Source organism: Acomys minous (genome assembly GCF_964271855.1).
Source record: "Acomys minous genome assembly, chromosome: 12".
NCBI classification, from domain to species: Eukaryota; Metazoa; Chordata; class Mammalia; order Rodentia; family Muridae; genus Acomys; species Acomys minous.
Window position 1 is genome coordinate 71,552,132 of NC_140493.1, and position 12,545 is coordinate 71,564,676.

The 12,545-nt window shown below is 45.5% G+C and overlaps 1 protein-coding gene across 1 annotated transcript in view; it reads right to left on the minus strand.

Moving 5' to 3' along the window:
- The window catches only part of NLK (nemo like kinase), a 140,350-nt gene extending 134,117 nt beyond the window's left edge, over positions 1–6,233 (minus strand). Inside the window, exon 1 of the mRNA XM_084750730.1 lies at positions 4,500–6,233. Coding sequence (XP_084606856.1) covers positions 4,500–4,957 — 458 coding nt within the window. The 5' untranslated portion in view covers positions 4,958–6,233. The remainder of the gene's footprint in view (positions 1–4,499) is intronic.
- Positions 6,234–12,545: the final 6,312 nt, after the last annotated feature.

Here is a 12,545-nt window from a genome sequence, read left to right on the forward strand (position 1 = left end):
CCACCAACAGCTTCTACAACAGCACACATGATGACTACAACACTTGCTCCACTACACCTACACTAGCTGTTTTCTTGTTGTTGCTTTAGTTGAGAGAACAGAAGTGTATTTCCCCCTTGATTCTGAGTTTCATCTGCTTAATCTCCTTGGCAAAAATACAATTGAAGGGGACACTCTGTGATATTTAAAGTCATGCCTCCTAAAATAATTTGCATATTGATTTCATATGGTAAATCTGACAACCTAGGAAGAGTCTTCCTGCACATTTAACAAAAGCATTTCATCCTTTTTTAACAGCAATAACTACAATAGCATCCACTGAGGACCTACTGCAGCCTGGATATATTGCTTTATAAGGATCACCTCACTTAACCCTAGTACCAGTTCTGAGATAAGCACTGTGATCCCCATTTCACAGATGAGGGACTGAACAAGTAAATTATCAAGATCACAAAGCTTAGTGATAAGTCACTAAGCATCACCACAGTGATGCTGAAGTTTTGAAATACAGATAAAAGAAACTTGCTAAAGGTATGAAAATAAAAACATTCAAAGCTTTCCAACTTTATTTGAAGTACAAAGACAACAGGCTGGATGAATCCAAGGATCTTTGATCTTCTAATTAATCAGAGAAGTCAAAAAGCTAAAACATTAATTTTATAAAGCAGAGGCTTTTTCTGGACTCACTTTTATCAAGGCAGCACATAACATTAATTCAATCAATATTTTATGTTGGCAGTGTCAGAACTACACAGGCTTAGCAGCCCTCAAGCTGTCCTCACGTAGTCAGCTTACTCAATTCTTTAAACTATACACGTCCTAGGATCCTGAAGCACTCTGTCCCAAAATTGTCACATTTCTAAAACACAGTATTTTTCTCTAGCAAAGGTGAACTGTAGACAATGGGATACATTTATACTATCTTCACCGAATGACAGAAATTACTGCTCATGCTTTGCTTTTGCATTATGAAATGCCCATATGGGCAAAAACACAAAACACAAAGTCTTGACATCTGATAACACAGGTCAAATTATATGTGATGTTTTAAAAGTCAATAAGCCACATCTATCACTGGCAGTGAATGTATCTCAAGCTACCCCTGATCACATTACCAGGTAAGCTGGAACCCTTACTTGAGATAAAACACAGCAGACAGTTGTTAATGAAACCTTAATTGAACTGTCAAAGCACCATCTTTACCAGCAAGCTAATGGGTAACTCACTATTGTTACACACTGTCCAAGACTGATAAGTTATTCTACTAGTAAAAATCAGCAGAAAGATAAATCAAGTCAGATACACCAAGTTGTTCAGCGATGAATCTGAATGGTAAAATACTGCATCATTTCTACAAATATTTCTCCCTAGCTGCACTGAAGACTAGTATTCCTCAAAATTATATTCACTGGGGGTTTTTTGGCCATTAGTTAGTAGCCCAAGGTGCATGTCCATAAAAGGGAAGGGATATAATTCCTAGACATAAGCTATGCCAGAAAAATACTCCCCAAAATAACTAACTGACTATATGCAGATAATTACATATAGTGTTCATTAAATTATGTATCACTAGGATTTCCTTATGCTCTGTTTAATCATTTTAGGAAATAATTGTTTTAAATGCAAAAAGAACTTTTTAATTCAAAGGAAAAATCCTGTTTTAGTGGGTTAAAAGTTGAACACCCTCACTAATACCTGGAATTTCAGTACAACACTGGCAATTCATTCTGGTCTGGTTATCAAATCTCTAGTTTTAGCAATCTTAGGTCACACAGCAGTTAAAATCTAAATAAGCAACTCAGACAGCAAGTGATCAATATGTAAATACGAAAATAGAAAGGCATCTGCATACTAAAAACACACACCTGGTGCTCTTCCCCCTTTCCAAACTAAATTGTATTTCACCTAAAACAGCTGATAAAAACATCCAGCAAGAACTAGCAAATCCTGGGTGTGAAATGAAGATGCATACACACACAAAAAAAGAGTCCACCACCACCACCACCACCAACAACAACAACAACAACAACAAAACAAAACAAAAAACACATTCCAGGACACAGCAAGATGGCAGCCATCCACCAAGCAAGGAAAGAAGCCTCAGGAGGACCCAAACCCACTGACGCCTAGATCTGGATTTCCAGCCTCTAGAACTGAGAGAAAGAAATGCCTATTGTTTACACCAAAACCGGTCAGTAAATCAAAAAAGCAGTAAGACACCATAAGTACTAGAAGGGGCTAAAAAAATAAAAAGTTCTAGACCTGTTCTAACCTGTGGGTCCAAACTCCCTTGAGGAAGGAATGACCTTTTGACAGGGGCCACCTAAGCCCAATGGAAAACACACATATCTACCTTATCATTTGTAACAGTATCATATTACTGTTATGAAGTGGCAACAAATTAATTTTATGGTTGGAGGGGTCACAACATGAGGAACTGCATTAAGGGGTGGCAGCACTAGGAAAGCTGGGAACCACTGTTCCAGAATAAGCATGGTGCCACATCTTTGCATTCCCAGCAATCAGAGGCAAGCGGGATCAGAGCAAGCTTGAGGCACATTCATCTATGTAGTTGAGTGCCAAGCCAAACAGGAAGAGTTAATGTGTTGAGACTTTGTCTCAAAAAGTTACAAAAAAGTACTTTGGTATACAGTTCTTACCCTCAGGGAACTTACAGTGTATTCAGTAAGGGAAGGCAAACAGCAAACAACAGAGATAGGTTCCTGGTTCAAGGGGCAGTCACTGATCTCTAGAATGGACTCACCCCAAACACTTGCGGATTTTCGGGTATGAGCGATCCCTAACACCTACTACCGCAACGTTTGCCATACGAGGTGCTATGCACTCCCTTTTTAATTTTTTCTACTCTTGCCATAAACTTTAAGTTAAAACTTCTACAAGTCATAGCATCTTTTAACAGGTAGTGAATAACCCTCTATACTCAAGAATGCTAAAAACTGTTTCCCTTTCTGTATCCCTAGTTTTCAGCATTAAACACAACCACATCTAAAAAAAAAAAAAAAGAAAGAAAGAAAAGAAAATCCAAATATTCAAAGTTTGTAAAACGATGATAACAAGAGTTAAAACAAGAAACCAATTTTCTGCTCTCCTCCCATCCCCCACAGTTTGGAACTCCTCAAGGACCAGGCAAGCAATGGAAGTTCATCGTGAAGTCCCTGGGGAGGGTGCTATGGAAGAGAAAGAGGAAAGCAGGACCAGGCAGGTCCCTGAACAGAGCGACTGAAGAGGAGCCATTCTGGCCTCACTCCTTCCCACTAGGAAGCTCCACAGTCCCTGGAGAAGCAGGAATGCAGTAATGACCTCCTTGCAGGCTAGCAGAGAAAAACTGGACTCCACATTGGTGGGGTTTTGTTGATGTTTTGGTTTTGTTTTAAGAAGAATTAAGAATCGGCTTACTTAGGTTCCAAGTCTATAAATTCTGAAATAGGGAGATAGCTCGTTACTATGCAAATAATACCTAGCTGAATTTTAGCCTTAAAAACAAAGACAAAAAGCAATTGTTTACAGGCTAGTTTCAAAGAGTTCTTTCTTGTGAAGGGGATTTTGCTGGATATTAAGACTGCTTTTGCATGCACCGAAAATATGAAATCATCTCTCCACACTGGAATTGTTAATCCTTGGGAGAAAAACAAAACAAACAACCCCTTAGTTTATTCAATCTTCCTAAGAACGGCAAGCACACAAAGATGTTGCATCTAACAAATCTTTAGGCTTTTAAACATATCTGACCACTAGCAAAAGTAAAGCAGTTTCATTAGTTAAAGGTACACTTCCCACCACAGCAACTGGCCAATAGTCAGTGACACACTACGACGAATGTGGGCCACTGCACAGCTCCAATCCACTAACCTCGTTTGTGCTACTCATGCGTGATGCTATATTTAATGCATTCTTATCAGAAGGCCAAGCTACATACTTCCCAACTTTAGTTTTATGCTTTAAAATTAAACTACTCAAGTGATGGTTTTTTTTTTTAAACTGGTTCGCCAATGAAACCTACCTTTCTTCCAAGGGCCAAGATCACAAAATAAGGTAGGAAAAGATGTAGCAGGCAGGAAAGTTGACTGCACTGAATCTATTCTGCTGGGGGCTGTTATAAAGAAATCAGGTTGGGGGTCAGCTGTTGTTGACACCTGCCGTAGTGGAGCAGCCAATCCGAACATGAAAGATGAGCAAAGTCTTTGTAGGAGGCATTTAACACATTGACCTACTGACCTTACACTCAGAACCTTACACTCACTGAGGTTCTTAACAGGCAAGTCTAACAGTCTGCAAACTCGTGTCACTCAGGACAAAGTCATGACTCAAAAAAAGCAGAGGCCCAAGAGAGCCAATGCGTTCAGGCCTCATTGCCAATGAGCGTTGGGTTCCTCAAGTCTGGGTTGAGAAGCTTGCTCTACATTCGCCAACACGGAGTACACCACGAAGGATGGCTTGCCCGGTGAGCACCACGTGGAGCTGTGTTTTTTGATACTCACCAGACAACACCAAAGGCTCCATATCCAATAGGTCTATCCGGTTCAATGTCCAGCTGCTGTTGTGGATGATGCGAGTGCTGATGATGGTGAGCCTTAACCGTGGCAGCTGCAGCAGCCTGTACCTGAGCTGGGGCTGCTGCAGCTGGTCCAGGAGCCTGACCCGGTGCCGGGGATGGGAAATATGGCTGTTGTTGCCCAGGGTTTAACATGGCTGCGGCTGCAGCTGCCGCGGCGGCCGCCGCAGCTGCCGAAGACGTATGCTGTTGTACGGGGTGTACGGCGGCAGCCGACCCCGGATGAAGGTGGTGTTGAGGGTGGTGGTGGTGGTGAAGGTGAGGAGGAGGAAGGTGTGGAATATGGTGGTGATGGTGGTGGTGGTGACCTGCTGCTGCCGCAGATGTACCGCCATTGTAAGCCGCCATCATTTTTGCGTTGGCTCTTGTGCCACAAAGAGACATTCAAAAAAAAAAAATGCCCTTTGATTGGAAAGCAAACTGGGTCAAGCTGTCATTTGGCCATTTAAAAAAAAAATGAAGAAAAACCACTCACTCCACCTCAAAAAAACACAGAGCGTAACTAGCTTTATGTCTTCATCAGTCAATCCGGATAAATTAGAGGATCTTGGGTGTTTGATTTTTGGGTGAGAGTGTGCGGAAGGGTGTGGGTTGCCAAAAATAAAAGTTAAGAACATAAAATAAGAAGGGGGGAAAAAAAGGAAAAGAAAAAGGGGAAAGGGCCCCTTCCCCCCAGGATTCCTGCCACAAGTGGATACTAAAACTCCATTCTTAATGGGGGGGAGGTTCCAACTTTGAATGTGGGAATAAAAGCCAAACCTCCCGAACCCCTGAACTCCACACACGAAAAGGTAACGCGCCACCCTTGGAATCTTGTAAGAGGGTTGACTCATCTACCCCTTCCATCCCCACATCCTTTTCTAAACACCTCCCACCTCCTCAAAAACACAATTTTAAAAAAAATATTCCAACCACTCTAAAAAAAAAAAAATGAGGGGATATTGTCAGGGGGGACCAGGTTCTCGCTTCCCCTCCCCTCGAACTCTCGGGTCTTCCTACATCTCCCCTACTCCTAGCCGGGTTGACCTGCCTGGGGTGAGGGGGTGGGAGGTGTACCAAACTTTCCTGGGCAGGATGAGGCAGGGAAGGAGGTTGGAGGAAGAGAGTGAGGCGAGGAGGCGACGGGCAGGACAGAAGAGGAGAGAGAGAGAGAACCCCGGCAAAAAGTGAAGGGAAGAAGGTGCAGGGAGGAATGAAAGAGCGGTGGGCAGCACTCGGACGCCCAGACACAGGGAACCGCCCCGGGAGGAGGTTAGGGTCCCGGGGCCGAAGAATAGGAGCCCCGGGAAGCGGGCGGGGAACGGTCGGAAGCAGGCTGACTCCTGCCCCCGCCGCCGCCGGCTGCTTGTGCTGAGGAGGGTTTGGGGGGGGAGAGCGGGTGGGTCCCCCGCGCGACGGCCCCGGCAGGGCTCAAGGCTGCTCCGTCTCCCCCCCTCCCCCCCGCCCGGCTTCCGTGCCCACGGTCGCTTTCTCCGCAGCCGCCGGAGCCGCTTTCTCTTTCTGCCGCCGCCTTCTCAGCCGCCGGTGCCGCCGCGGCCGGACTCACCTCCCCTAGCAAAGCCGGATAGAGCGGAGCCAGCGGCGGACACGCGCAACCAGCCGCCGAGGCCCCGCCCCCGCCTCACACTGACCGGCTGCCCTAGCCAATCCACGCCCACCTGTCCGCGTCCGCCTCCAATCCCTGGCCGGAAGCTTCAGACAGGCGCACTGTTCGACCAGTGGTAACCAGGTGTGGGTCTCCTGGGGAAATCCCGCCCCCGGTTCGGGATGGGCAGACAGCTAGACCAATCAAAAGGCAAATCTTGGTCTGACTGACAACGCTAAGATCCAATTAAAAATAAAAGATATCCGTGACTTTTTTTTTTCTTTCACCTCTCTCCTCTTTTCTTTTTCTTCTTTTATTTATTTATTTTTTTTGGCAGGAGCAGGAAGCTGCGTGCTAATCCCGCCTGCAAGAGCTAGAAGAGAGGGGCGGATGAAAAAAAAAAAAACCAATCATGAGCCAGGAACAAAGAACAGAGAAACCAATCCTTGGGTTGAAGACCAAGTGGGATGAAACTAGGTACAGATAGACATATAATTGGACAAATGGGGGCGGAAAAGGTCCCGCCTTTCGCATGTCCTATTGGGCAAGGTTGTGGAGAATTTGCAGTCATATCGGGATACGACAAATTCAGGAGGCGGGGCCAAGGGAGGGGTGTGGCTTGTTGTGGGCGGGACTTAGGTGGAGAAGGCGGGGTCCACATTATCACTGGTCCATTGATAGGAGCCATCTACAACTCTTCCTAAGGTATAAGATATGGAAAAAAATAGAAGGAGCAAAAAAGCATGTTTAAGCTTCAGAAACTCAAGGTTCAAGGTTACTTGATTAAAAAAAAAAAAACAACTCTGTAGACTCATAGGTTAACCTTGATTCTGACCAAAAAGAGGCTTTATTTTCAGTATGCCAGACTGCAAAATGTATACAAATTAAAGCCCAGGGGGAAAAAAAAAGTTAAAGCCCCCAAACAGTAACAGTTTCCCAAAGCTTTCTGGCCAAGTAATTTTAACTAGAAGAACATCATTCTTTGATATTATATTACAACCATTATTATTAAAACTGTGTAGCAAAATCCTGGAGGCCATCTTTGGTTGCTCTTTGCCTGTCCACTCCACCCTTTACTATCAAGACAGTAATCGTAAACACTTTGGAGCATCTCTCTATCCATGCTTCTCACTCATCACAACATTACCCGAACTTAACACCAGCAGCTTATTTAATGCATCCCCCTGCCTACAGCTCTCCTTTAGACTAATAGCTGTTAAGGACATAGTAAACTTTTCAGCTCCCGTCATCCGTAAAAGATGTTAGTACTGCCTGTAAATTTGCTGGTTAAACCAAGAAAGAAGGTAAAGAGATGCCAAGAGAAACCATGAGTCCATGAAAAATTCTGAGGAAATAAACACTGGTGTAATTTCAAAGTTCACCATGTTCTTGAAATGTAAGGAATGATTTGGGTTGAGTTCCAGAGAAGTTTGTCATTGACCTATGTTCACATAAAAATGTAGCCAGGCACAGTGGCGAATGCCTTCCATTCCAGCACTTGGGAGGCAGAGGCAGGTGGATCTTTGTGAGTTCAAGGTCAACCTAGTGTACAAAGAGAGTTCCAGGATATCTAGGGCTATAAAGAGACCCCATCTCAAAATAAACAAATATAAATATGTATGATAAAGAATAGTTTCTCTTGATAAATAAGAAATTTACAAACAAGTAAAGAAAGAAAGGAATTCAGCAATCTACTTTTATCTGAGGTTTTGGTTTCTATTATTTCAGTTATTAATAATCAACTGGCCACACGTGGTGGCACATGCCTTTAATCCCAGCACTCGGGAGGCAGAGGCAGGTGGATTGCTTTGAGTTCAAGGCCAGGCTGGTCTACAAAAAGGACTCGCTTTTTAGGCCAGGCTGGCCTCGAACTCACAGCGATCCGCCTGCCTCTGGCTTCCCTCCTCTTCCCTTCCCCTCCCCACCTCCACCCAACCCCCAGTACTGGGATTTCAGGCATGTGCCACCACGGCCGGCTGAATTTCACGTTTTCTTTTGGAAAACTTTTTACTGCCCTTCATCTAGACTGTGACTCCGTTGCACGCATCTTCACGCCGCTGCCTCCCTGGTAGCCCTGAGAACTCTATTCTAATCGCTTATTGAGTTTGACGAGAGCGGAGAGCTTGTCTGTCTCACTTTTGTCCCATACCCAGTTCATAAGACAGTACTGGAGACTAGAGAAAGTGAAGACAGTGGAGATCGGCAGGAGGACTGAGGTCAGGAAGAGCCGGCGCGACTCGAGAACGCGAGAACCGTGTGAGAACGGTCACTTGCCGGCTCCGTGATTCTGGTGATTAGACTAACCTTTCCCAGGCTCACTTGCCTGCCCTGAAATAATGATATGTGCTTCATTAAGTTGCTGTGAGGATGACACGAAGTGACATACTGAGAAGTGCTCGGTTCGCACAGTGCTCCGGATGCCTTCCCAATCTCCCCAGCGTTTGCAGCAGTCTCCTTTAAAGTGTCATTTCGAGACGCTTCTTCAGCACGCAAGTTCTCTGGTTCTGTCCAAATCTGTTGAGTTTAGAATTTGGACGGGAAGGAGCTGGAATTTGGTTAACAAGCCCTCCAAGCAATGCTGCCCTGAATGAAGTTGGAAGGGCCACCGGCCCTGAGGAAACGGACTTTGTTTTCTCAAATTTGACTTTCAGGGCTTAGACAGGGACTTTTGAAGGGACTTCCCTGGGGCACCAGGAATTCATCAAAGAGCTGGACGTCTATTTAGGACAAGAAGTTCCGAGCAAAGTGAGCATGCTCCAGGTGCCACACAAATGGTTCCCGTTAGACTCCTGGGAGAAATTAACACAACTTCCGGTAGAGTATGGCAGTGCATTGGTTATCCCAGCGCTCAAACTTCCGATGGGATATGGCAGTGAGCATTGGCTAGCCCCCGTCTCAAAAACAAGAAACAAAAAACCAAGCCCCAAGAAATCGTTATCATTTTGATTTCTTTTCTTTTTTCGGTTTTTCAAGACTCGCTTTGTAGACCAAGCTGGCCTCAAACTCACAGCGCTCTGCTTCCAGAGTTCTGGGATTACAGATGTGTGCCCAGCTCGATTTCTTTCTTTCTTTCCTTCTTTCTTCCTTTCTAATATATTTTTAAATTTTATTTACCTTTATTTTATGTGCATTGGTGTTTTGCTTGCATGTATATTTATATGAGAATGTCAGATGTTAGAGTTACAGATGGTTGTGAGCTGACCGGTGGGTGCTAGGATTTGAACCTGGGTCCTCTGGAAGGGTGGTTAAGAGTGCCCTTAACAGCTGAGCCATCTCTAGCCCGTCTATTTTTTTTTTAAATATAACTTAAAATGCCTAGTTGGAGCTGGACATGGTAATGCCCATAATCCTGGCATTCAGGAGGCTGAGGCAAAAGAATTGCCACAAAATCAAAGCCAGCCTGAGTTTCTGTGTGAGACCCTGTCTCAAAATAAATAAATAAAGCAAATAAAGCCGGGCGTGGTGGCACATGCCTGTAATCCCAGCACTCTGGAGGCAGAGGCAGGCGGATCTCTGTGAGTTTGAAGCCAGCCTGGTCTACAGAGAGAGTCCAGGACAGCCAGGGCTACACAGAAAAACTCTGTTTTGAAAATAATAATAATAAGCCGGATGTGGTAGTACACGTCTTTAATCCTAGCACTCGGGAGGCAGAGGCAGGCTGGCAGAGTTCCAGGCCAGCCTGGTCTACAAAGTGAGTCCAGAACAGCCAAGATAACATAGAGAAACCCTGCCTTGAAACTCCTCCCCCAAAAAGAAGAAGAAATAATAATAATAATAATAATAATAATAATAATAATAATAATAATAATAATAATAATAATAAAAGCATGCAAAATTATCTGGATACATTTTACTTAATCTGATATACCCAAAATATAATATTGATGTGCAATAAAAATTTGAAAAGAGGCACATACATGTATGGTGTGAGATCTTTGAAATCTGGTATGCATTTTCACTCACATACAGCACCATTCAGGTGAATTAAAAGTTCAGTTTTACGTGATGCATGCCTGTGATCCTAGGTGTTTCCGGGAGCTGAGAGAGAAGGACCACTGGATTTAGGCCAGCTTGGTCTACATAGCAAGTTCCAGAGCAGCCCAGGCTCTGGAAGTGTAGTCACCTTTCAAACACTAGTCACCTTTCCAGTGCTCAGTAGCCACATGTGGCTAGCGGCTACTTAGACAGCACGGATCTAGACCACAGCTTTGAAACCTTGCCTCACCCCTCCCTTACTGGTCACATGGCCCTGCTGGCAGGTCCCTTAGCCTATATTAGAGTGCATGCCTTTGCCTGAATAGAAAGGACCCCTGACTTCTTCATCTGTGCTGATCAAAGAGGCAATCCACAGAAAGCGCATAGCCCGAGGCCTCGTCAGTGGAGGTAAGTTATTATTAGTGTCACAATCCAAGGTCAAGCATCACCAGTCGGATGAGAAATACGCTGTGGGCTTGGCTCAGCTCGTCTCCCCAGGATTCTATCCACACAGGGTGCCTGTCCCCTTAAACATCTCACCAGACAGTACAATTTCCGGCCCTTCCCCACCCTATTCCATTTTCAGGAGCTGAGCATGATGAACGAGGAGAAGTCGGAAGTGAGTCAGCAGGATAGCACTTAGAGCCTAAAAAAGCAAGCAGGACATCAGAATGCATAAGCGGGAAGATAATGTGCAGGAAGTGGGAGATGAGCTTCCCTTGCTTCTAAGAACTGGCTTGAGCTATCTGAGGCGTCCTTCATATAGCATGGGCCGGACTCAAGAGAACTAAGGGACAGCAAAGAGAGCCCTTCCCCGTCCCACAGTGCTAGATGCTCAACACCAGTTATCGCGTGTAATACATCACGATACATCCATGCTAAAAATGACGATGTAGTCTCGGAGCCTTAGGAAAACTCAGTAGGCTAGTGGGTGGCAGAGCTGCATCCGGCCAGCTCCCATCAGACCTCTCTTCTCTCCTCTGCGTACCACAGTTGGAAGGAGTAGTCAGAGAAACAAGGCTACGGAAATAATGGGGTGAAGGAAAGGACATCCAGAAAGTGCTTTCGCTTTGAATCCTAGCAGCCTTCCCTTACCAGGTACACGAAACGTTACCACTTTTATTCAAAACCCTCATTAGTGGGCACCTAGGATCGCCGTGACCTTGCCACTCCCGACATGCCCACCCTTCCTGGGTTATGTCCCCCCCACACACACACTGTCCTTCTGCGTCCCGAGGTGTACTCCCAGGTCAGTCGGGAAGGCTTTCTCTGATATTAGGCTCCCAAAATCTCTCCCTTCCCTTGAAACATTTTTACACCTAAGCCCCACAGCATCGTTTGGACGCGTAGGCTATGGCGGTTTTTTTCTAGCCATGTGACCTTGGGTGCAATAACACTTTTGAACTTTGGTTTCCTCGTCTGCGGGGTGAAGAAGAACAGAACATGGAGATGATTAAGTAACATCAGTGCCTGACTCAACACAGGCGGCTTCCTTCCTCATCTTTCTCCCTCATTTACACGCCATTTCCCCAGGCCGTCTCCACATCTCAGGGGCTCTTAGCTGTGTTTGGGGAGTTGGCTGTGGGGATGAGAAGCAGAGGTGAGGCTTAGATTTTAATCAGTTGTAAACACTTCTCCCCCACTTCCCCTCCCCCACAACTCCCTTCATTCATTTTCTTATTTGTCTTCAGGTCTTCCCATCAGCCTTGTGACAGGGACATAAAGCTGTCATTACCAAAATAAAGCCGGAGACACTGGAGTAGAGGCAAGGCATTTTGGCAGTGCTGCGAGCCAAAGATCCAGGATCAGAAAAGCCAGCGAGGTCCAAGGAAGAATTTGTGATTGATTGGGAGGAGAGATGTGGGTGAAGGCAGTGATGGGAACACTATGTCAGGAGGTAATAGCCATGAGGCCAGAGACAACAAAGACCGAGACTGGTCCAGAGCAATGGGCTGGGGACTGGAAGAGACCAAGCCAGGCTCAGGTCACTGCTGCCTGGGCCTTCTTTGCAACCACAGTTAAGCCCTTCACCTCCCTTGGCCACACAGCCTCCAAGTGCCAGGACAAAGGAAGGAAAAGAAACAAACACACAAAAAGCCTGTATTACAGACGAATATCCTGGTATAAAACACCCATCGTGGGTCAGGAGTGGCGGTGTGCCTTTCATTCCGGCACCCTGACAAACCGAGATCTTCTATGACAGGAGGAGGATGCCTGTTGCCTGTGACTGAAGACACTTGCTATACACTAGGTGCTCTGGAGCAACTTCAGCCCACTGCAGCCCGTTACCCTTCTCCCTGCATGTAATAAATATGAGGTGTGGCGTGGCCATTAGAATTATAAGGTGTGGCAAAGTTGGAGGCCACTAGGCTAAGCAGGCTCACGACAAGGTCCCAGAAGCAAGAAGACCCC